At 42.0% G+C, this 25466-nt stretch overlaps 1 protein-coding gene across 1 annotated transcript in view; it reads left to right on the forward strand.

Moving 5' to 3' along the window:
• The window catches only part of LOC117455602 (fibrocystin-L-like), a 67375-nt gene that overhangs the window by 25392 nt on the left and 16517 nt on the right, over positions 1-25466 (forward strand). Inside the window, exons 25-53 of the mRNA XM_034095168.2 lie at positions 972-1101; positions 2068-2222; positions 3029-3151; positions 4859-4964; positions 5559-5666; positions 5765-5926; positions 6017-6138; positions 7469-7601; positions 8253-8445; positions 9064-9206; positions 9378-9482; positions 9740-9922; positions 11196-11369; positions 11494-11699; positions 12189-13161; positions 13656-13904; positions 14662-14811; positions 15264-15438; positions 16348-16504; positions 16607-16766; positions 17137-17346; positions 18242-18371; positions 19112-19353; positions 19932-20068; positions 20148-21177; positions 23085-23276; positions 23694-23845; positions 24450-24609; positions 25196-25367. Coding sequence (XP_033951059.1) covers positions 972-1101; positions 2068-2222; positions 3029-3151; positions 4859-4964; positions 5559-5666; positions 5765-5926; positions 6017-6138; positions 7469-7601; positions 8253-8445; positions 9064-9206; positions 9378-9482; positions 9740-9922; positions 11196-11369; positions 11494-11699; positions 12189-13161; positions 13656-13904; positions 14662-14811; positions 15264-15438; positions 16348-16504; positions 16607-16766; positions 17137-17346; positions 18242-18371; positions 19112-19353; positions 19932-20068; positions 20148-21177; positions 23085-23276; positions 23694-23845; positions 24450-24609; positions 25196-25367 — 6332 coding nt within the window. The remainder of the gene's footprint in view (positions 1-971; positions 1102-2067; positions 2223-3028; positions 3152-4858; positions 4965-5558; positions 5667-5764; positions 5927-6016; positions 6139-7468; positions 7602-8252; positions 8446-9063; positions 9207-9377; positions 9483-9739; positions 9923-11195; positions 11370-11493; positions 11700-12188; positions 13162-13655; positions 13905-14661; positions 14812-15263; positions 15439-16347; positions 16505-16606; positions 16767-17136; positions 17347-18241; positions 18372-19111; positions 19354-19931; positions 20069-20147; positions 21178-23084; positions 23277-23693; positions 23846-24449; positions 24610-25195; positions 25368-25466) is intronic.

Genomic DNA, 25466 nt, shown 5'->3' on the forward strand with positions numbered 1-25466 from the left:
CGCCACGGTGATCCTGTGTGTGTCTCCAACCTCCACAAGCAGACACTCAGTATTCGCCTAACAGGTTCCGGAGGGAGTCAAGTCTGATAGGTGTATAAAGAGAAATGTGTGAATGCAGGGAGAAGTGTGAATGTAATCCAACTGAAATCCATCGGTACCTAATTCTACACTGCTCAGATGTTTTGAGAATAATGTATTAAAGCAAGAGCTGATTGTGTTATATGATGAGTTTGAAGAAATCTGATTTCAAAAACTCTTATAAAGTCTAACTATCTCACTGGAAGATATACTTATTCACAGGCATGATACACGACAAGGGAACATTCTGCCAAGCATTCTTGTAGGATTGGTTGAAAAATAAACCCAAAATAGCCATTTAAACATTATTGTATGTATTTCTAAAACAGCATGTTTCTGTCAAAATAAGCCAAGCTAGCCTACAGTATGCCTACAAATTGTATTTCTGTAACAGGCAGCATTTTTCAATATATATATAACTTGTAAAAACATAGTAAAAAGTGTTTGTCATATTTAGCAAAAACAAAATGTTGTCCAAGGGTTTGACGTTGTGTGTATACATAATTGCAATTAGTTTATATAACTTTTTCAAATCTAAAAAATCATAATCTAAACTGTGGGACATTCTGTACAACAGTATTAATAGCTTTCGAGTTTCAATGTCGTAGCTTTATATAAATACCCTAAACTCAACAAGAACAAATACATGCAATTTCACAAAGTTAGTACCATAGAAATCAGTGTCAAGCATCATTTCATACAACACTACGTGACTGATCACTCTTTTAATGCAGTTTCATCTTTCAATTATTTGATTTCCCCTGAAGAAGACATCAGTTTTTATTCCCAACATACTGTAGGATGGTGTTAAAAGCAGCACATGGTATCTAGGAATGGTCTAAATCTTCTGGATTCTCTTTTTAATCCTCTATTTCTTTCATCCAATGTCCTAGTCCAACAGCAGCGAGGACATGGCGGTGTTCAGGGAGGGAGCAGCCTCCATCAGCCTCACCCGCCCTCACAGAGCCACCCCCCCTCTGACGGGCACCTTTGATGTGGAGATCTATGGAGGCCGAGCTGAAGGTACATCAGAGCAGCATGTCTAGTATTTACATTGTAGTAAGCGGAACCACAGATAGAATCACTTAAGGGTTGTAACTTGTAACCCATGATGCATCACTGACTTGAAAGCCGCTTGTTTGACATTGTTTGACATTGTTTGACACTAACACAAAGTCGATGGTATGCAGGAGATGTTTGATTGTCATGTTATCACTCCTATCAGCTACTGTACTGTGAAAACAATATGCACACGGCACAGAGGCAGACAGCTGCAGCAATGACTCAGCAAATGTTGCCTTCATTGTGTTCGCACTAAGAAAACATTGAATGTGTCAATTTGATTAAAGTCAAGATATTTCTTATGTCTCTTGCAATTTAAAATAATCATGACTATAAAAGAAATCCATGAGAGCTTTGATTAACACTGCACCTCAAAAAAAACATTTGTTTGCGAAGTTGCACAATTTTCCACTTTTCAATTTTAAACTTCATACACTAGTTTATCCTTTATTAAAAGGAGCATTATTTATTAGTTGATTTTTAATTTATTTGAATTATCTATATCTACAAAGTCACTAAGCCAAATTAATGTAGATTATTTTTTAATATAGGCCTCCAAGTTACAATAATAATCATTACTGATATACAAAGTACAATATGATGGAAATACCTACAGTAAGTCAAGTACAAGAAATGTTGTCAAAAATATTCAAGTATTTCTAGTAACTTTTGACAATTTTAAACAGTTTCAATAGTAATTTTCCACAGCAGTGATACACGATACAAGCTCTTGACACGCACACTTTATTTAAATAAAACTACAGTTTTATGCCCACAATGCATCATTATTTCTACTGCAACATTTTCCTTAAGAACAATACTTAACTGCATCCCACCACTCTCTGCTTCTCCATGTATTCACTCATTACAACCTGTGACGGATGCTTTGCAGTGAGGTGTTTAAACACAGCCGCTTCTTGTTCTCAGGTCTGCCGGTGGACATCAGCCCGGAGGACCTGAAGTTCGCTCTGCAGGGGGTTCCAGGGATGGGGGAGGTCAGCGTCAGCAGCTATGGAACCTGCAGAAGTCCTAAGTGGAAGGTGAACTGGCTCACTAACCCCGGAGACCAGCCTCTGATGAAGGTCAGACTCTACTTCCTATTTTTTAGCGATAAAGTTACAATATCTAATATCTCAGTTTTGTTCTCTTTGGAAGTACCTATGTTAATATGTAGAAGTATTTGGATATCACTCTTCTGTGTCATATTTAGTGATGGCCCTTTCAGACAACCCATAATATAATATTGCAAATGGAAACATTTCATCCGAGGGCCATAGGCTCAGTCGTCATCGTGTTACCTCATAGATAGAGATTCAACACGCATTGTTTCAATTACATTTTACAATATTGGTGTAGTGCTCACAAACAGTAGACTTTGTTACAAACGTATTATCTCCACTACTTTCCTAGAGCTCCTTTCATGCATACATGCAGCCCAAAGTCCTTTCAGTACATTAGCTCAGACAAAAAATAACAACAAAAAACTATAAATAACTTTTGCAAGACTACAAATTACAACATTACAATAAAATGTCAGTAAACTAAACACCAGAGAGGACATTAATGTAAAAACCAATGACTCAATTATATTAGTAGTCCAAGATTGTATTTGCAGAAGCAGCCTCAATATGACTAAATGTTCATCAGACTTGTGCACAGACTGTATTTATGGACACTTTTTATTGTCCTAATATGATCCTGATATGGCTAATGTTTCTTAAAGAGCTTGATATCATTTTAAAATGTTATGATCTTGTCTATTATTATCAACCGATTGTTTATTTTCTATATCACTGATGTATTGTTTTTCGTTGATTTTATTTTTTTAATTTAAATTAATTTAAAGACATTATAAATTAATTGTTTTATTAATTTGCCCTCGTTACAGATTAATGACTCCCTGACTGTCGGCAACAACGTAGTTGTTTCAGTCACTGAGAGGACAAAGGGAGGGCTGATGATACGCAGCCTGACAGGAGATTACTTTCGAGTCTGGGAATTCAAACCACAGGTAAGACCGTGACTTGAAAGCCTGCAGCACATCTGCTTTAAGGTTTCAGCATTACCTGTTTGCTTTCACCTCTGCTGCTTTTAAATCCTGGAGAGCAAGTCCTATTTTAGTATGTCGCGTGCAGCTGTCTTTGTATATGTCATGCCTCCAGGCTGGGCGTTTACAGCGTGGCCTCTAATGGCGCGTTTCCACTGCAGCGGGTAGCTCGCTTTAAGCTTGAGAGCTTGGAGCATCCAAGCTCTCAAGGCTCCAAGCTCTCAAGCCTCCAAGCTCTCAAGCCTCCAAGCTCTCAAGCCTCCAAGCTCTCAAGCCTCCAAGCCTCCAAGCTCTCATGCCTCCAAGCCTCCAAGCTCTCAAGCCTCCAAGCTCTCAAGCCTCCAAGCTCTCAAGCCTCCAAGCTCTCAAGCCTCCAAGCCTCCAAGCTCTCAAGCCTCCAAGCTCTCAAGCCTCCAAGCTCTCAAGCCTCCAAGCCTCCAAGCTCTCAAGCCTCCAAGCTCTCAAGCCTCCAAGCCTCCAAGCCTCCAAGCTCTCAAGCCTCCAAGCCTCCAAGCCTCCAAAAGCCTCAAAAAGCCTAAAAAGCCCCCCTTTCTCTTCACACATCATCTTTTATAGTCTCTAGCCTCCTCCCTCTCTGCATCAGGTGGTTTCCCCTTTTCTATCTTTGAGGGAGAAGGAGGTCACATATGTTCAACTTTTACTTCATGAACAATTACAAATGTAAAGTTAAAATAAAACAAATAAAGACTTATAGTAATAATATGCCATTTGAACAAGAGGGAATATGAACATTTTTCATGAGAGCAGAACACATTGTCAATGTCATGATTAGAATCAAGTTTTTTCTTTAAACATTTAATTTCAGATATGCAAACTTTATACTCTAATTTATTAACAGAGACTTCATTTATTAACAGAGACAATAAGCACAGCTTGTCTCTACGATTCGCTGGCCCAGGAAGTTGATTTGAATCTGTGTGTAGGCCGCCTGCATCCTGTGCCTCATTGTCTTCATACCCACTGTAACCGCTCTCAAGGTGACAAAAACCACAAGCGCCTTCTCAGAATGGTGGCTGGAACTTTTACGCTTGTATTGCCCCATCTAGAATGTGTGTGTGTGTGTGTGTGTGTGTGTGTGTGTGTGTGTGTGTGTGTGTGTGTGTGTGTGTGTGTGTGTGTGTGTGTGTGTGTGTGTGTGTGTGTGTGTGTGTGTGTGTGTGTGTGTGTGTGTGTGTGTGTGTGTGTGTGTGTGTGTGTGTGTGTGTGTGTGTGTGTGGTGTGTGTGTGTGTGTGTGTGTGTGTGTGTGTGTGTGTGTGTGTGTGTGTGTGTGTGTGTGTAAAGGTCAAAAGTTCAGGATGTTCCATCTAGTTTCACATGCCTGGTTTCACATGTCTGAAAAGACATGATGGAAACCTACATCCTTTCTATTTACAGCCAATGTAGCATCTTTGTATCAACGGTAAGCTTAATAGAGGGAGGTGAGGAAAAGGTCAGGTCTGACACGGCCACTTGAACAGCAGAACTGTATGATTACATGCCACTAAATAACTCCTTTGTGCTGAAGTGAGGGAGCTTGACAGGCCTCTATTATTCTGTTGTAATGCCTGGCAGTGATGTCATATGAGTGGTTATTCCCATCCAGTGGCAAATTGTAATGTTGTGAAACTTCCTTAACTCACGATCTTTTGATGTTTTGATGATGTTTGCAGGTGGAGGTGATCATCAACGGGATTCCCTCAAAGTGTTCTGGTGACTGTGGGTTCGAATGGACCGAAGACAAGACTCCTGTCGTGACTGGAATCAGCCCATCTCAAGGTGCATATGATCCAAACATGTAGCATGAAGAATTGTTGGTTATTGGTTGATTATTAAGAAGCAATACATTCAACCAAGGTTGATTCTTTTATATCAGATGAACAATTAAAGAGACAATTCAAATGGATTACTTCCAAATTCTTCTCATTGTTTGCGTATATGTAGATCTGTTTACTAACATGTTGAACACATTACAAAACCCTGTTTTTGGCTTTTAATATAACCAAGAAAATAACATTACTGAACTGGAAAAGTATTTATTGTATCCTCAAATTATTAAAATATTATTTGTATTTATTTTATTTTAATTTTTTGTGACTTGTATGTTTACTTTTATGTTAATAAAATCTGTCTTTACCGTTCTATTATTTAGTTTGCACAAATTGGTAAATGATTGGTATTGGTAAATCTTTAACAGTTTAAAAATAAAACTGGTTTTATTTTAAGTACTTAACAAAAACCATGTCAAGTGTTTGTGAATTGGAAAAAAAGCTTTTGTGGTAAAACAATATATTATTCAAGCTTCCTATTCTCTGGTGATTGATATTAGTGGTGTTGAGTGTATATTAATCTAAGATTGAATTGGGCTGACAGGATCTAATGGCCTGGGGACTCTTCTGACTGTCACTGGAACTGGCTTCAGTAATGAGAACGCCTCCATCTTTGTGGGAGAGACCCCATGTGAGGTGGAACAGATCAGCGGTACGTAAATACGGTTTTATTAAACTGAATCATGTTGTTAAAATTGGTTAATCATCCATTAGAAGGATATGAACCAGATATTGTGAATCCCATTGCAGCTACCACTCAGGTGTGCAGGCTGGGCGGCGCCAGTGCCGGGACGTACCCCATGTCCGTGAGCTTCCCCTCTCTGGGGAGCTCCCGCTCTCCAGGGGGCGTCCTACACTTCACCATCCAGCTCATCATCTCCTCCTTCGCCCCGCTCTCTGGAAGTCTATCAGGTAAGACATTACTCAAATGGTACTAATTATCTCACTATATCCCTATTATTTAATACTAAATAGCCATTATGCTCTTTGTTTTTTTCTTAGGTGGCACACTTCTGACAGTGAGCGGTTTTGGCTTCAGCAAGGAAACCACAGTTACTGTCGGCGGTGACGAGTGTACCGTGGTTAAAGCCACTGACACTGAGCTGAAATGCAGAACACCAGCTGTAAGTGCATTATTATGGATACATATTTCACTGCATTATATGACAATTCAAATGCTGCAGAACACACCTACATTACATTACATTGCATTTAGCTGACGCTTTTATCCAAAGCGACTTACAATAAGTGCATTCGACCAAGAAGATACAAACTTATACACTTTCATTAGTCAAAACATTGCAAAAATATAAAAAAGTAATACTTATTTATTATACGTTTGGGTTAATTAAAGTAAGGATTCAAAGAGGATGTATATTGGTCATTTTCAGGTTAATATTAGTATTACGTTCCCTACTGGGCTAGGGGAACCAAAGGGAAGCAACACAAACCAGAATGGAATTTGATAAAAGTTGTAAGTGGCTTTGTTATAAACGGGTGAAACAAAATGGCAGGCAGGCAGCCTGAAACAAACAAAAGTGCCAATTACGGATTGTTTAACAATCAACAAAAAGAAAACTCCAAAAGAGAGTTTTACAGCTTATACAGCGTAATAAGTATTACCCAAAAGGGAAACAAAACCTCACGTTACACGTGGTACAAGTTACAGAAAAGGCTGCACAAAAACACAGCTGCTGCTAACCGACAGGCGCTAACCGCTAAGCTAACCTGGGGCTCATTTGCATACACACACACACACAACAGAGTTAAGAGAACCAGGAAGGCAGCAGCCGTAACACTCCCCCCTTAAGACACAAACCCACAGGTTTTGTGAAACTAAACACACTAACGAAGCTGCCTAATATCACACATACTACACTAACTCAACCTGGACAAAGCATCGGCCAACACATTCTCTGAGCCCTTTAATGATATGGGTGTCTAACGTTGTAGTCCCGCACAATCAGAGCCCATTGCATGAGACGCTGACTGTGCTTGGACACGCTAGAGCAGAATGTGAAGGGGTCGTAACATGTAAACACCACAATTGGCCAAAGGCTGGGTCCAACATAAACCTTAAAATGTTGCAGAGCTAACATAGTAGTAACGTAGTGATGTCACTATGTTACAGAAGGAGTCCAATGGAGGTGCTTCAGGCGGAGGGGGGGGGGGGGATTTTAACCTTTGCAGACTATGTACAGGCACACAAACCTTTATAACACACTACAGGGAAGGGACAACCCCATAAAACATAATAGGGCCCCTTTAATATGAATTTGTAAGGGCAAAATTGTGTTGTTTCATACAAAAAATGTTATGACAAATAACTTGTAAAATGATAATAGATAAGTGATGATAGTTTGTCTCCAATATTCAGCTTTTTAAAGTGTCTCTGAGAAAGGCCTTTATTATTCCTATTTCTTAATAAATCAAAGTTGTTATGACTCGTTTCAGGGGACTGCTGGAGCACAGACGGTCACAGTGATGGTGGGGAACATGAGTCAGGACGCCAGCAGCTCCTTCACCTACGACGACAACCTCACATCCCAGATCTCAGGCCTGAGCCCCAGCCACACCACTGTGATCGGTGAGTGGAGCGTCTTTTCCTGGGGGCATTCATAAAGTGTGTGCATGAATTTGATCATGTCTCTCGGTGGAACCATCGTGAAGTGAAAGGAGAGCTTTATAAGGGATGATTTGTGTTGTGCTGAAAGGTCAATAGAAAGGATATCTGTCTGCTGAATGCAACAGATACATACATAGTGTGCTTGTTCTTTGTTTATGGAAAGAAATAGGATATTTATTCAGTTCCTCAATGCCTCTTGTCGAGAAACATGATATTTATTCAGTTCCTCAATGCCTCTTGTCGAGAAACATGATATACTGTATGATACCACATATCTATCTAAAGGGAAGAGGAATAGCTTGTCACCACCGTCAATGGGAGCTTTTGTCATCACTGTTACCTCATTAGTGCTGTTCTTGTTTTTGTGTAATGTTGACTTCCAGGTTTCTCAGTTTTGACCCATTGCTATAACTAAACGGGGAGACTGTGAGAGACTAGTGTGTCTTCCATGTGATTATAGTTAATGATCCACTACCTTTTAATCTGCAGGGCAACTAGTGGCACCTCTTGAAAATAAAAGGGAACTACCATCTGCCGATTATCCTGACACTCGAGTGACAGGGGCTCCTCAGTGGAAAATTGTCGATGTTTTTTTACATTTCTTTTGTGTAGGCCGTGAAGTTCTCACCATCCAGGGCTCCAACCTGGGCGGCCAAAACAACGACAGCGTGGTGCTGGTAGGCAGGAAGGAGTGTGTGACGGTGCAGTGGGCGGCCTCCAGCATCAGCTGCCGTCTCCCCGTGATGCCCCCCGGCCTGTACCAGGTGGAGGTACAGGTTGGAAATAATGGCTTCTCCAAGACAAGGTACAGCTACCATTAACAGCAGCTCATCTGTCACATCGGAGAGAGAGCTGATCTTATCTCCGGGTAGGAGTGCTTTCTTGCACGTCAAACACACATTGTTTAAGGGGTAGATGTAACTAATGTAAAGATAAGGATTTCCTTAAACCTGTATACATAATACTGTACAAAATGTACCGTAAAAAAAACGATTCAACTTTTGCAGTTAAATCCTACCTATCTTACTGTATTACATCTAATTATACACTTCAAAAGTAGATCCACAAAAGTAAGTTATTAAAACAAACAATTTCTGAAGAACCCTTCATCAATTGCCATATAGTATATCAATATATAGATCAAGTAATGCGCTCTGAAAGAGAAGGACAAATTCGAAGAAATATGGGACATGTTATTTAAAAATACATCATATATTTTTGTTTATACTCTTTTATATGAATAGTATTTTTTATTCATTCATTTCTTTTTTTATAAATATTTGTTTTAAGGATGGTGCTGTAATGTCCTACTAATCAGCTTTTCAATACAAACATAGTCAAACATGTCAGAAGAAGAAAGAAAGACAACATGGTTTATTTCGGGATATATTTGGACTTTTCTTTTTTTTCTTTTGTTTGATAGCACCGGTGTGAACGCCACCATTGAATACATCCTGGAAGTCCACAGCATCTCCCCCCTGCTCGGCTCCCTGCAGGGGGGCACCAGGCTGACTGTGTCTGGATCTGGTTTCAGCAACAACACCTCTGACAACACAGTCTCCTTCGGTAAGCAACAACAGACCCAGCTCTTTCACAAAGACTTATCACCGCAGCAACAGTCTCGACCTGTTTGTGGAAGACGACAGGGCGGTCTAGTGGTAATCTACAGAGATGTGCCAATATGGGGAAGCAGTATTAAAATGCTTCCGATTGTTGTTCTCACGCGTGATCTGACAGGTGGAGCAGAGTGTGAGGTGGAGGCCGCCTCCGAGAATGAGCTGCAGTGCGTCATGAAGTCGGAAGAGAAGACTCACATGGTAGACAACCAAGGATCCGACCGCAGTATGTCCACATTTTAATTATTTTTCAAGCTGTCAAATTAAATCTGAGTACAACACAAAGAGGATTTCCTTACTGTACCGGTAATCTTCCTGTCACCTGTGGATTAAAGGTGACGTCACCCAAACACTGTTCTGTGTTTAAAAACCAGTTTGACATAGTTGGCCATTTTTAGAACAGATTTGTAAGGTATTTTAGATGTACACAATGAACACATTTCTGTAATTGTATCCGTCAGTCTAACTGTGTGTGTGTCTCAGCTTTGGGACAGGGCTATGCCTGGAGCCCTGCCTCAGTGGATGCCTATGTTGGAGACTCAGTGATGTGGCGTTGGGAGGCGCCCACCCTACAGACGGTGGCGTACCGGGTCTTTAGTGTTCCCCACCCAGGAGACACCACCCCTGGAGAGGGACCGTTCAACAGCGGAGCCCAGTCTGCCAAAGGTAGAGTTCTGAGTCACTGGACCGAGGTCACCCACATCTTCATCTTCTGCAGCACTTGAGTCCGATCAGGTTACACAGGCCCTTACACATTCAAGGCTTTCCATGTTTTAAAACTTTATTTTGCTTTTCCACATTTATCTTCTTTAACACTAGCATGCAGTATGTTTTTATGAAATACATTGATCTTATATTTCCCTCGAAGCACAGGCAGACACACGTGGACTTCTCTTAATGGGTTTATTTGTCAACAAATCCACTGTAAAAACAAAACATAAAACACAGTATAAGCGACAAACATATGGTAATGTAAGATAAGATAAGACGGGACTTTATTTATCCCGAAGACATGTTTTGTGCCAGAGTTACAAAGATAACGGCTTGATATTGAGTAAGAACATGTTTTTATGAACCACACAGCTTCCGGTCTTCCACGACCCGACCGGAGAAAAAGACGTGCTGCAGCCTGCAGGCACGAAACACGTTACCAGTAGAAATACATTGCTTTTAAAATCGTGCTGTGCAACACGAAAAAAAGTGGCAAATCGTGATGGTGAACACGAATCAATAGATTAAAAATCGTGTTGGTGAACACGAAATGCCGTGAGACTGGGTTGACATATTACAATATTTACAGTAGTGTATTTATATTAATATTTGAAAGGGTTTGGCTTCTGATGGTGAAGTAAGTCCTTGTGCCAGATGGTGCGCATTTGTCTATCACGCATATTAAAAGGTGTGACCCACCACATATCACATATTACATGTTTCATGTCATGTCAAGATATCTTTTTCTTTAGGTGAGATTATGTTGATAGATTTTAAGTGCAGCTGCAGCAGAACTGATGGGAAATGAACAAGAGCTGAATCAAGGTTTTCTTATTCGTGTTATGGTGAACACGAATCAATAGATTAAAAATCGTGTTGGTGAACACGAAATGCCGTGAGACTGGGTTGAATATGCATCTTATATATTGTAGTTAAATGTGCACACTTTTCTTTAACTTCCTATGATAATATACATATTTTCACGCTTACTTCAAATTCTTATGTTTTTATACAAATATGTATCAAGTTTTATGTTATCGTTTTATTGCACATTCTTCCTCTAACTTCTTACATTTGTATCTTTTTCATTCAAAATGGAGCCACTGTCACGAACCCCCTTTCACCCCAGGATGAATGAAGTATTCTGATTCTGATGTGTAATCTTCTAGGAAGGCTGTATGATTTGATGTCCCTTACTGACCATCCCTCCCTCTGTTGCCCCTCGCAGGGTCTTTCAGCTACCGCTTCACTGCTCCCGGTGTGTATTACTACAGCAGTGGCTACATCGATGGCTCCAACTCCATCAGACTGCAGGGAGTGGTGAAGGTGGAGTCTCGGCCGAAGAAGAGCAGCACGGTCTCCGTCAGCGTGGGAGGCATCGAGGCCAGACACGTGACAGGAGGTAAAACATAATACCGTAAAGGTTTCACGAAGACCAATAGATATTTTCGGCAACAACTCATAAAACGGAGTTGGATCCAAAGATAAGCTTCCATCCGACCAACGGATTGAAATGTCTCCTCCAGGTTCTCGCCGTGTCTCCAGAGCCGCTCAGCAGTGCGTGGCCTCCCCACAGTGCCCCCAGATCAACGGCACCTCTACCGACCTCTCCTACACCGTGTCCGCCTGCTCCACCCCCGCTGTCTACTCCATCTCCCCCAACCAGGGCACCTACCACCAGATCATCAGCATTCAGGGCGAAGGCTTCAGCGACATCGCATGCGCTAATGAGGTTAGCATCTTCTCTATGGCTCATGACTAGACGGGTCTGATTTTAGATATATTGAAATGTTGAGTAACAGAGATTCCTATTGCTGCTTTGCTTCAGGTTTTCCTACTTTATGATTTGAATGGGAATGAAATAGATATAATAAGAATGTCTGTTATACATTGATATCTGCTGATTATTGTGTATTTGAACCTTCACTGAATTGTTGCTGAAGACCTGTTGTTCAAGTGCAACAACACTCTAATGATTTAGTTGTGAAATGATATTTTTTTAAAAGATAACGTCTCAATGAATTTGATTAATTTCCATCTGCAGTCTCTGGGCAGGTAGACACATAGGTACAAACACTAAAACAAAACACAATCTCTATTACACAACAATTATAAAGCACAAGACTTGAGCAAATACTATCGTAACTTCCTTCCCCAGATGCTTCCTCTTTAGTCTTTGTGTTGTTGTCAGTCTTTCTAAAAGTAATATGTGTGTGTGCAGGTGACAGTGGGGGGTCAGCCCTGTGAGGTCATGAACAGCTCTTCCTCAGAGATCAGCTGTCAGCTCAGCAGCCTGAGCGGCCTCTCCATCGGCGTGCCTCACCCCGTCGCCGTCAGAGTCAACAACCTGGGCAGCGCCATCATGGCCATCCAGAGCGAGCTCCACCGCCGCTTCGTGGTGCTTCCTGTGGTCGACTCCGTCTCTCCTGACACCGGCAGCCCCACCGGCTCCACGCGCCTCCTCATCCACGGCTCCGGCTTCTCTGGAGGAGACGTTACCGTAGCCAGCGAGCCATGCTCCCTGCTGTCAGTCACCGACACCTCCATCACCTGCGACACCTCTCCTTCTCAGCCTCACACCGGGGATGTGGTCTTCAACCTGGGCCGGATCCAGAGCTCCTGTCACTCCAGCTGCTCCTTCACCTACTCGTCCTCCGTCACTCCAGCAGTTGTCGGCGTTCTCCCCGACACCATCAGCGCTCTCACCGCTGTCACCATCTCCGGCTCAGGGTTTGGCAGCAGTGTGGGGGACGTGGCAGTGTTCGCCGGCACCTCGGAGCTGGAAGTCACAGATGTGAGCGAAGGCAACATCACGCTGATGGTGGCCGCCCTGCCCGCAGGAGACCACCCCCTCAGAGTGATCGTGAGAAGCAAAGGCCTCGCATCGGGGTCCGTCACCCTGAGCAGCAGCGCCCAGAGCGGCCTGGTCCCTGTGGAGGGCAGCCTGGCCGGAGGAACCCCTCTGGTGTTTACGGGAAACGGCTTCGCTCCGGGGAACACAAGCGTGACGGTGGGGGGTGCACCCTGTGAGATCCAGGAGGTGACAGCTGGGCTGCTGCGCTGCCTGACCCCCCCGCACAGCGAGGGGCTGGTGACTGCCGACATTCAGGTCTTCTCCGTGCAGTATCCTCCTCTCAACTTCACCTACTCCAGCGCACACACCCCTGTCATCAGCTCCATCAGCCCCACCACTGGTCAGTATGCTGGTCTCTATATGCTAGAGTCAAGGTTTTTTACCTGTTGATGAAGACATTTATTCGTTCATTTAAAAATATATAAAAATAATAATAATATAAATTATATATATAAATATATATAAAAAATATAACATGAAAAAGATGTAAGGGCCGAGCCTTTTGATTGGAGGAGTTTAACATGTACCAAAAACATCAAATGAATAACACTAGGACAGTAGTTGCACATTTTCTTACAACAGAATAAACTGTACATAGACGAATTCTAAAAAAGTGCACCATTTTAACGCTTAAACATTTTTATTTGCAAGTTACAACGGCATCCATAATGATTTCACATCAGTGGATATGGTCAACAAAAGCTGTCTGTTTGCCTGAATAAAGCCAAAGCCTCTACATGTACACGATTCAGTGTATTATGTTCACATTTGGCTCCATCCCATCATGTGTGCGTCCTCTCAGTAACTCCTCCTCTCCTCCGTTATTCCCCACAGGGCCGAGCGGTGCGGTGCTCACCCTGACGGGTTCAGGGTTTGGCAGCGACTCTCAGCTCGTCTCCGTCACCATGAACCACGCCCCCTGTGTGGTGTCCACCGTCTCTGACTCCCAGGTGCAGTGCACTGCCGGAGACAACCCGGGTGGGGCGTACCCCGTGGCGCTGCTCCACCAGGTCAAGGGTCTCGCCCAGTCTAGCGTCGTGTTCACGTATGAGCTGAGCCTGAGCAGCGTGCAGCCCAACGAGGGTAAGACAGAGGCAGTGTCTTCATTTCTACATTATACTTTATATTCACAGTCACAAAATGTACAGTATCAAAAGCATATCGACGTAAAGGTGAATCGGCACTTATTGATATCAAGGAGAGAGCTTGAATACAACTCATCAAATACTGAAGAAACTTGCAGATCTAGAATGAATATCTATTTGGAGTAAAATGTGTAATATTTTGTACTTTATGTAAATTAAGTAAACAATGTATACGTCCTATGGCGACTGTTTTGGCCAGGTCACCTGTGTAAAAGACATTGTTGATCTCAACAGGTCTTGAGGGGGGAAAAAGGCGTCTACTTGTTAATACACAACAATATAAAAATCAAATAGAGCATCAATTAAGAAATGTTAAAGACCAAGAACAAACGTCACTGGTAGAAATACACAAGTTACTATATAAAACGTGTTTTTTGTTGCTGCCATCAGACCATCTAAAGCCGTTCTGAACCGACAAATATTCACAGAAATATCAAATACTATTGTCACTCTCGAACACATACATAAACCACCAAAAGAAAGTCTTCCTTATATCAGATATACTTATACACATACATTTGACTTGTACCGCCTCAATCAGGCTATACTGTATGTAATCAATCAATAGGCTTGCTGATGCTTTTACAGTACTTCCTCTATTGGCACTTTATTATGTGTTGCTTTCATTTGCTGCCCCATATCAACATCAATATGTTCTTACTGAGCAACTTATTTCTCCCTCCTCTGGGATGCAGGCAGTTTTGGTGGCGGCGCTGTGCTGGCGGTGCAGGGTTCAGGCTTTGACCCGGATGTCTCCACGGTGACGATCTGCGGGGAGGCGTGTGACGTCCACAGAAACATGTCCACATCGTCCCGCCTCTACTGCATGTCCCCATCCATCAAGAGTGAGTTGAGGATTATCCACAGAGATACATATCGTTTTTTCTCATTTATTTATTGTACTCTGGTATTATTACGGGAAGCACAATATCCAGTATCTTACATTCTTGCACATCCGGAAAAAACTGTTATATTCTACTTATTCTAATCCACAGTTTTAGTAAAGGCTTTTCCAAGAATCTGTCCGCGCTAATGATCATTTTAGTAAGTTTCATTATGTCAAAGCAGTCTTTAAGCTGTCTAAGCAGTGATCTCTAAACGCTCTAATGGAGACAGACTGAGGAATGTCCACAGCCTTTCATGGCAGGAGAACATCACGTGTCAAATGTCACAATAACTTGTGATGAGTCATATGTTATCTCTGAGCACGCATCTGGATTCCCGCTGTCCTGTTGTTGTTGTTGTTGTTGTTGTTGTTGTTATTGTACTGTGTGTTTGACACGCTGTCTGCTCTCAGGTAATCAGTCGGAGGTGGCGTGTGTGGTGGCTGTCGTCAACCAGCTGGATGATGTCGACATAGCGAACGGCTACACGTATAAATCTCTGTTGACTCCGGTGATCTCTGAGGTTTATCCACGCAGAGGGGGCACGGCTGGAGGCACCCGGCTCACCATCAGCGGCTCCGGCTTCAGGTGAACAGAGGGCCACACCCAGACACGCCCCTCTGGTTCAGAACAAAGCTCTCAACTTGCACAACATCTCTTTTTCCTACATGGAACAAAGTCTGACTTGAATGTCTGACTTTTGATACGTAACACCTTATATTTAAATTTTTAGTAGCATTTTCACATAAATACATTATCCAAAATACCAATAATAAAGATTTACTGTACAGTTAATTATATATAAACACCTTATTATAAATAGTAGACAACAGTATATATATTATTATATGTTTATATTTTAAATATGATTTCATATGTATTTCTAAAGGTTTCTTTATTAAGATACAACAAATGATACAATGAAATAGCATTATTAAACATAGCATACCTCAATACTCTCATATACCTTAACATCATATGAATATAATAAAAATGAGTTTATTAACAGTTTATTATAGATATGTATTATTTGAAAGCAATGTAAATGTATTATACAGTTTATTTGATGTCTTCTCTTCTATTCTATGTAATTAGAATATATAAGATTATATTATTTATATAATTAATATAATGTAATATAGTATAATTTACTCAACTGAAACAAGATAATATCAGATATACTATTTTATATTATAATATATTAATGTATACTATCTTTTTGTAGTATGATATGGTATGTTAAAGTAAGATAATATTTGTATTTTAATATATAGCCGATATTATTCTTGAATATCATGTTACTGTATTTTATAATAATTTATAAAAATGATACTGCATTAAAATGTACAGGATTTAGAAGTAGAGTAATTATAACGTGTACCTTATATATTGTACTATATTTATTTAATTCTATACATAAAGTCAATAATATTTGTATGTCACAATACAATGTCAAATATAAGCTTTATATTTTAATAATTGATCATCGCCTTACAGCGCCGACATGGGTGATGTGAACGTGACCATCGCAGGCTCTGTGTGTGACGTTCAGTCAACCAACAACACACACATCATCTGTGTGACCAACTCTCAGCAGCGCTCTCAGGAAGCCAAGGTCCGAGTCAGCATCGCGGACAGAGGCGTCGCCCAGATGGTGAGGGCCCCCCCCCTGAGATAAATCACAGCACAGTGTTTTACATAATGACAATCTTTTTGTACATGTTTGTGTTAATCCAGTACTTGTCTCTTTCTTCAGGATTCTTCAGCAGATTTCTTCTACATTGACGTGTGGTCGTCCAGGTTCACGTGGGGTGGTCTGTCTCCCCCCGAGAGGGGCTCGTTTGCCGTCATCACTAAAGGCCAGTTCATCCTGCTGGACACCAGCACCCCTGTGCTGAAAATGCTCCTCATCCAAGGTACAAAAAAGTGCATGTTCACAGTTGTTTGGCTGTGTTTATGTATGGACGTTATTTATATGTAATGATAAATATCATTTTTTTTAGGCAAATGTATTTTCCTTTCTGGCTTTCAGTCTCTTTTTGTTATTTTCATGTCTTTTCTGAAACTTTTTTAGGAAGGGAAATATAATTTATATATTTTTGTCGCAAAGATTCGGACCACTAGGGAAGGTATTGATTTTTTCTAAGACACAAGCAAGCATTTTTCTGAATTCAGTTTTGTATGGAGGCAACTGATGGCAATATCATTTTTTATTAATCCAAAATATATATGAACTTACACTCGCACTTCACAAACACTGTAATGTGTGTGTTTCTTTGTGCTCAGGAGGGACTTTGGTGTTTGATGAAGCAGACATCGAGCTGCAGGCTGAAAACATCCTGATCACAGACGGTGGACGGCTCCAGATCGGCCAGGAGGGGGCACCCTTCCAGCACAAAGCCATCATCACGCTCCATGGAAACCTGCGCTCACCTGAACTTCCTATCTATGGAACCAAGACGTTGGGTGTCAGAGAGGGAGTTCTGGACCTGCATGGTATGAACACTCACAGGAACACATTCAAAAGGATGAGAGGATCAACATCATTGCTGTCTGCTAAACCCGTTAACACCCGTTTAGTGTAGTAAGAATCAGCTCCACATCAACCCATTCACACCTTAAAGGTAGGTAGTTTTGGAGAAACCAGCTGGAGTGCGCTAGAATTTGAAAATACACAACTGGAAAGAATCTGCCACTTCCTCACAGAGCCCCTCCTCCAACACACACGAACGCGCACATGACCAATGAGGGCACGAGATAAGTTTGTGCCCCGATGGAAGGCTGACAGGCAGGTAGGCCATCCAGTTACTTTAGCCGGGCCGGCTCAGATGATTGGTCCTGCTTTTTACAGTACCACGGCTTCCACAGATGACATTTTTGTATGTATTTTTTGTCAAAGCACTTCAGATATTCATTGCTATCGGGATGTTAAGAGCATTCCATGGAATATAACAAAAAGTGTATCTCGAGCCGGTTTCTCAAACTTAACCACCCCACCTTTAATGCATCAGTGATAATATAATAAACGTATTATTCATACAACACTAGGAAATGGGTCGTTTGACTTTCCAAGTTTTTTTATTTTTAACTTTTGTTACTACATAGGTTGCTAGTAGAACTTTAGTATTTGTATTTAAATACTATTTTTGACTTGTAAAGGCATATTTTTCGTCTTCCAACACTGAATCGTAGTCATCGAACTTAAGAAACTTTGAACTGAAATGTCCTCACTCCAATATTTGAAAACCTCCTGATTACATGACTTCATGTCAGGTAATAGTAAGCTGACAGAGTCATGTGAGTCGCGTGTCCTGGAGGAGAAGAAGTTATTATTGGATGACCCCCCCCCCCCCCTCAGGTGCAAGTCTTTGTTGACAACCTGTTTCTCCAGGTATTCCTGTTCCTGTCACTTGGACCCATTTGGCGCAGACGGCGAGCGCAAGCTCCGACTCACTGACTCTCATGAAGGGGGTCACATGGAATGTTGGAGATGAAATTGTCATCGCCTCAACCGGAGACAGGTACAGTCTCAAACTCCGCAGAAAACCATTTATTTTAAGGAAGACTCTTCTTTTAAAAGGTCAAAACACAGTAACTACATATGTGATCAAAGTTGAGTTAAAAGAAAAATCTGACTTCTTAGCTGACCATTCAAAAAAAGTATGCAATTATGCAATAGAAATGTGTAATTTTGGTACAAAATCACAGAATGTACAGTAAGAGCCAAACTGCAGTGACAGCTGGTGAGATAGACTGGACAACATGATCTCCAAGTGATCGCTATGTAACACCTATATACGTGTATCACTTGCGCTTTATTAGCACTCAAACACATTGTACGTGATATGCTAAAGGCCGGGACATTTCAAACACATCTCTAAGCTATTGACGAATCACAACAGAGCGGAACAGCTAACAAATCAGAGCAGACTGCGATCTGGTTTCAGACAGAGGGTGAAAAGAGGTGCTGCAGCACAGGCAGTATGAGAAAAGTAAAGAGCTTTTTTACATTAAAGCATGGAATGATGTCACAGCAGAGGATATTTTACAAATATGAAAATAAAATGAGCATAATAGGGCCCCTTTAATATATACTATAACAAGAAGAGACAACGTTACAGGTGGATAGCTTTACACATTGAATCACCTTTTGAAAGCTTTGGGAAGATCCAATCATATTCACTGTTTAACTGTATCTACATTGGCAGAGATAAAACAGTGTTTTGGAGCTGCAGCTCTAAATCATTCATTTTGTTTCCAGGCACAGCCAGAAAGAGAACGAGGTGAGGAAAATCGCCGCTGTGTCTGCTGACGGGAAGACGTTGACTCTGACCGAAGCACTGGAGTACTCTCACCTGGGGGTGTCCGTCACGCTGCCCGACGGCACGGTGTTTGAGGGCCGCGCAGAGGTGGGGCTCCTCACCAGGAACATCTTGATACGAGGCGCCCAACATGAAGAATGGAAGGATGATATCAAACCCTGCCCCGCTGGCTTTAACACAGGTACTGGGTTTCAGATGTTCTTATTCAATTTTAAAAGCGGCATCCAAGTTAAGAATAAAATATATCATTGTCAACTAAAATCCAGAAACAAACTGCAAAGTTCAAATAACAGCTCGAATCAGAAAAGTTCTGGTAGTTTAAATAAATTGATGATAACAAAATTATGTTTTCATCATCCAATAATATTAATTTCAGCTCGAATTCTATTTATTATTTATGTATGTATTGCTTGTTTGTTTGTTGTTTTTGGATCCCTTAATAGACTGAACAGTCGTGTTGCCCAGTCTAGTCAGGGCAACATGTTATATTAATATTATGTGACTCCAAAGAAATGATTAAAACAATAAGAAAAAACATACAAGTAAAACCGACATAATTATTTAAAGTTAAGACAAACTACAAAACAAAGTTGGAATTCATGATAAATAGTACGGAGAGCCTTTTAAATCAGAAAAAAATAATAGCTTCTAATTTAATTCTAAATCTGCTGACTTGATATCAATGTGGAGCTTGTGTCATAATTCTGGTTATACAGCATATGGATATGCAGTAGTAACATCCTTCTGTCCCGGCCACAGGTGAATTCGCCACCCAAACCTGTTTCCAAGGGCGATTCGGAGAGGAGACGGGCAGCGATCAGTTTGGAGCGGCCATCATGTTTCACGCAGCCACTCCGGGACAGAATCTGGCAATCGGCAGACTGGAATATGTTGAGGTGAGATGATTTCAACTTGTTTATTTGTCTACAGCATGTGTTCTCCTCATCCTCACACCGAAACGTTGGTCTTCCTCAGATCTACCATGCAGGACAGGCCTTCAGGCTGGGGCGTTACCCCATCCACTGGCATCTGATGGGAGACATCAAATTCAAGTCCTATGTGCGGGGTTGCTCCATCCATCAGACCTTCAACAGGGCCGTCACCATCCACAACACCCACAACCTCCTGGTGGAGCACAACGTCATCTACGACATCATGGGCGGCGCCTTCTTCATCGAGGACGGCATAGAGACGGGGAACGTCCTACAGTACAACCTGGCTGTGTTTGTGAAACAGAGCACCAGCCTGCTGAACGACGACGTCACCCCCGCCGCCTACTGGGTCACTAACCCCAACAACATCATCCGCCACAACGCCGCAGCGGGGGGCACCCACTTCGGGTTCTGGTACCGCATGCACAACCACCCTGACGGCCCGTCCTACGACAGCAGAATCTGCCAGAAGAAGGTTCCTCTGGGTGAGTTTTACAACAACACCGTGCACTCCCAGGGCTGGTTCGGCATCTGGATCTTCACCGACTACTTCCCCATGAAGAACGGAGGCTGCCGCTCCTCAACCCCTGAGCCCGCCGTGTTCCGAGGCCTCACCACCTGGAACTGCGAGAAAGGTGCCGAGTGGGTCAACGTGGGCTCAGTGCAGTTCCACGATTTCATGATGGTGAACAACGAGAAAGCCGGTATCGAAGCGAAGCGCGTCCTTCGGTGGGCTGTGAGCGGGTTCGGCGAGGAAGGAGGGGCCACAATGTCTAACTGCACCATCGTGGGTCACGTGGAAGAGCTGGGACTGGGACAGGACTACTGCACAACCCGGGGGGTCATCGCGCCGCTGGACGATGGCCTGAGTGTCCTCAACACCAAGTTCATTAACTTCGACAGGGGCTCGTGCGCTGCCATCGGAGTGGCCAGGATCGACGGCACGTGCGTGGATCGCTGCGGAGGCTGGGCCGCCCATTTTGCTGGGATCCAGTACTTCAATTCACCCAACAAGGTGGGCTTCAGGTGGGAGCATGAGGCGCAGCTGGTGGACATTGACGGCTCCCTCACAGGTACTTTCATCTCTTTCTGTTTCTGTCTTTAACCTATTGCCCATGTTTCTTTAATTTAACTAACTACATCTTTAATCAGTAACTTAAAGTGGACCTATCATGCTATATTTGAACAATATATTGTAGGGCCATACCTATATAAAACCTGTCAGTGACTTTTTTTCAAAATACCAAACAGATCCTGCATTTTAGCCATGCCTCATTTCTCTCTATTTGCTCTTTCCAGCCCTGTTTTTGCAAGGGCTGATTCTGTGACGTAGCTTTAATGCAAATGAGCTGCAGCTGAGCACGCCCCCCTGCAGGAGAGGGGAGCGTGCTTTGTGATCAGCTGCTGGGCTCTCAGAAGAGGGGGAGGAAAAGAGATCTCCGTCCTCCGTGTTTTATTCGTATATATGATTATATAGAGTCGTTATTCATTTGTTTTAAAGCTCAATAAATAACAAAGAAGACCTTTGACCGGCACTTTTCTAATTTTGTCCGGAAGATTTTAACTTTAACAGACATGTTGACCGGCGAAAACAAATCTAACTGAAACTCTGCCGCACGGTCCCCTCGTCCCTTGGAAGAGGCGGAGAGGAGGGTGTTTGTCCTCTGCTGGTGGACTACCGGAGAGAGTTACAGTGCTTGCCTCGACGGGGAGGGATTGCATTGAATTACAGCAGCAGGAGCAAAAGCTTGCCTCAGGGAGGGAGAAAAAGAGCCACAGCGGAGAATAAACAGAAGGGCAACCATAGCAACCATGCGCGGGAAGTCTTCTTCGCTGCTTTTGTGGAAGACTACAGCGCCACTTACAGGCCTGGCATATGTACTACAGCGTCTCCAGCGCTTTCGAGCGGCAATGGCCGGCCGTGGCCCAACCCCCCATTCCCCTGATAGGTGGAGAGTTGCCCATATAGGCGGAGCTCCTCGTTCCTGACGTCAGAGAATTTTCAAATCTGGATCAGTCTGTATCAGATCCGTTGCAGCTCCGTTTTTAGAGATTTGGGTATGGAGGAAAATAGAGAGGGTTGTGTTTTCTGACACTTGGTGAGTTCCCTGACACACCGGGGACACATATTCATGTATAAAATACGTACAAAAGTGCATTTTGCATGATAGGTCCCCTTTAATCCATAAGGTTTTTCAGGAAATGATCGCCATTACAGTTTGTATTCAATGTGTTATTTATTAATGATACGAAGGTAAGAATTGGATTGTTATTGTAATATATTTCTAAAGCACAAATATCCCTGATATATACTATATATATATATATATATATACTGTACTATAAATAATGTCCCTTTGATCCGTCATGTATAGCCATATACAGTAGAGACTACATGTAACAATGCAAAAAAGCTGTTAACCAATCACAACAGAGCCAACCAGCTCACCAATCAGAGCAGATGGGCTCTGGTTTCAGACAGAGGGTGAAAAGAGGTGCTGCAGCACAGGCAGTATGAGAAAAATAAAGAGCTTTTTGAAAATGAAAGCATGGAGACATGTCACAGGAGAGGAAGACAATACAAATACGAACCCAAACATGAGCCTGATAAGGCCCCTTTAATGCCTGAGACACAAGCTGCAAGTAGTAGTCTTGTGCCAAAACACATGCAATTCGTTTTTAATCAATAAGAGAAACAACAAAGAGATTTGAACACCTTGTGAAAAAATTAATTCTCATTCGTGAATTTAACTAAAGCAAATGAGGAAAAACTGTTAAAAATATTTCTGGTTTTATTAAGTTTGTCTTTGTAACCCTCAGCCCTAAGTGTATTGGCTCCTTATGAAGAGAATGGTTCAGAAGTACGTCTTTCATTTTCATGTCATTACAACCTAAAACAGCAAATATCAGGTTTGGGCTCAGGTGTGCTTACTATTCCTTCATTCAAATCAACTCTGCCCCCATGTTTCCCTGATTCCAGGAACCATCAACCATAAAGTGGTGCCTCTAAGCGCCCTGCTGGACCCCGCCCACTGTTCCCAGAGTGCGGAATGGAGCGTGGGTTTCCCCGGCGCCGTGTGCGACCACACCGTCAACTTCCATCGTTTCGCGTTCAACAATCCATCGCCGAAATCTCTGGAGGGCAAGGACGTCATCTTAACCAACTCACATGGTAATAAAATACACAGACTCACTACTTTTCACCTCTGTAATCTTTACTGACCTCTACTGGTGGTCAGTGGGAAATGCAGTATGGGTCGGAAACTATCGGGCAACAGAAACACATTATAGAAGGACATTTAATTGATTGATTTGGAGGTGCTTTAAAGAAATCCAAAGTCAGAAGCAGTCAAAAAATGCAAATACAAATTTAAAAAAAGCTAAAATCGAATAGGACAGGTATAAAAACAAGAATAGTGTCAGTAAATAGTAGTATTAGTTTCATCTTATTAGTCTACATAATGTCAATTAGACGCATGTAGGAAATAATGTAATAACAATCATTTAGCTTTTATTTGACGGGGTGATTGGCGTGGTCATAGTATGATGTTCCCACTGTATAAATGAAAGGATTTTGTTTTTTGTACAGGCTCCAGCGCCGTTCCCTATCTGAAGAAGAGGATAACTCATAAGCTGGGCTGGATGGCCATGATCCCCTCTGGACTAACGTACAACATGATGTTTGATGACATGAACCACGTCACCAACATCACCTACACAGGAACATTCTACGGCTTCAAGGTACCTGCAACATCCCTCACATGATGCAACGCAAGGTCGGACCACACTGTAAATACCTGTAGTGTAAAGTAACTAAGTACATTTACTCAAGTACTGTACTTCATTTTGAGGTACTTGTACTTTACTTGAGTATTGCCATTTAATGCTACTTCTAATCCACTACAATTCAGAGATAAAAAAAGGTTTAAAAAAGTGTACTTGTACTCCTCTATATTCATTGAATGTTTATTGATAATATGAAATATAACCAAGTGTTAAATCAGACTTTAGTTCCACCTGGAGTAAACTCACAAGCTACCCTGCAGTCTACAAAGTCATTCAGACTAGCTGCACCTTCACCAGCTTTGAGAACACTTTCATGATCAATCATTATAAAACATATCATATATATTATTCTGAAAAGGACCAATCTGCACAACGACTACTTTCACTGTACTTTGATGCATATACTTTTCTACTTTTACTTGTAACAGAGTATTCCTACACTCTACAGTACTTCTACTTTTACTTAAATACAAGATCTGGGTACTTTCCCCACCTCTGCTCTGTACACTTCACCTGTTTTTCACGGTATACTGACGTTTTTTGCTTATGCTTCACACAGGCTGATGAATTTGTGATCATCAACCACAACTTCACCCAGAGTCCGGATAAATTCCGAATCATCGACGAGAGGAACGGCTCGTCCATGCCGCTCAGCTCCAGCAACAACAGGAACGGAGACTGGTTCTTCAACAGCAGCTCCAACGACCTCTACTACATCAGTACGCCACACTGTATTATGGATCTGTAGCCAAATGTTCAGTGTAGATCTACACGTATGAGGACTTCCTGCTTTTCTAGTATGTGTCTTCATTGAATACTTGCTGGTCAGACAAAACAAGATGTCGCCTTGCCTGTTTGATTTTCTAATGGACATTATTTTTCACTATTTTAAAAACTAGAAAATCTAAAGGTTAAAAACAAATGATGCCTTTGTTATTGTGCCTTCAAAATGTGCCTGAGAATGTTTTGGTATTTACATATTTAGGGTATAAAAGATGTTTATCCTGCTTACTTATTCAGCTGTTTAACTGTTTTTCTAAAAAGATAACATCAAGCTTATACACAATATATATAATACAAGGATTTGTGTAGTACCTTTAAAAATTAGTTTTACAATTTAAACTTGCAGCATTATTCACATTAACATAGTTATTGTCATTGGTCTGAATCCACATTTTAATTTCACATGAGCTGTTAGATTTTCTTAAAATGTGATAATTTGCATCGAGATGACCTAAAACTGAAATGCATAGTTTGTAACGTGATCACTCAAACTGATTTAGTGATTTGACTTTGTGTCTGCAGTCTCTGGGAAGACGAGTCAGCGCCGGCGTCGGGAGAGTGCCGACCGCTCCTTGTTGGACTCCGCGGTGCAGTTCAGGGTGTACCGCTGCTTCTACCCCAACTGCATCACACCTACCCCCCCACCCCCAATCACAGTGCCCCCCCTCCCCACCCACCGACCTGCCAACTTCATGTACGTTAAACTGCAACATGTTATTAAAGAGCAGGAAGATATTTATTTCAACTTAAAGTATTCAAAAGTACACATTTTGCTGGCATTATGTTATATATA

This window comes from Pseudochaenichthys georgianus, chromosome 11 (assembly GCF_902827115.2).
Source record: "Pseudochaenichthys georgianus chromosome 11, fPseGeo1.2, whole genome shotgun sequence".
NCBI classification, from domain to species: Eukaryota; Metazoa; Chordata; class Actinopteri; order Perciformes; family Channichthyidae; genus Pseudochaenichthys; species Pseudochaenichthys georgianus.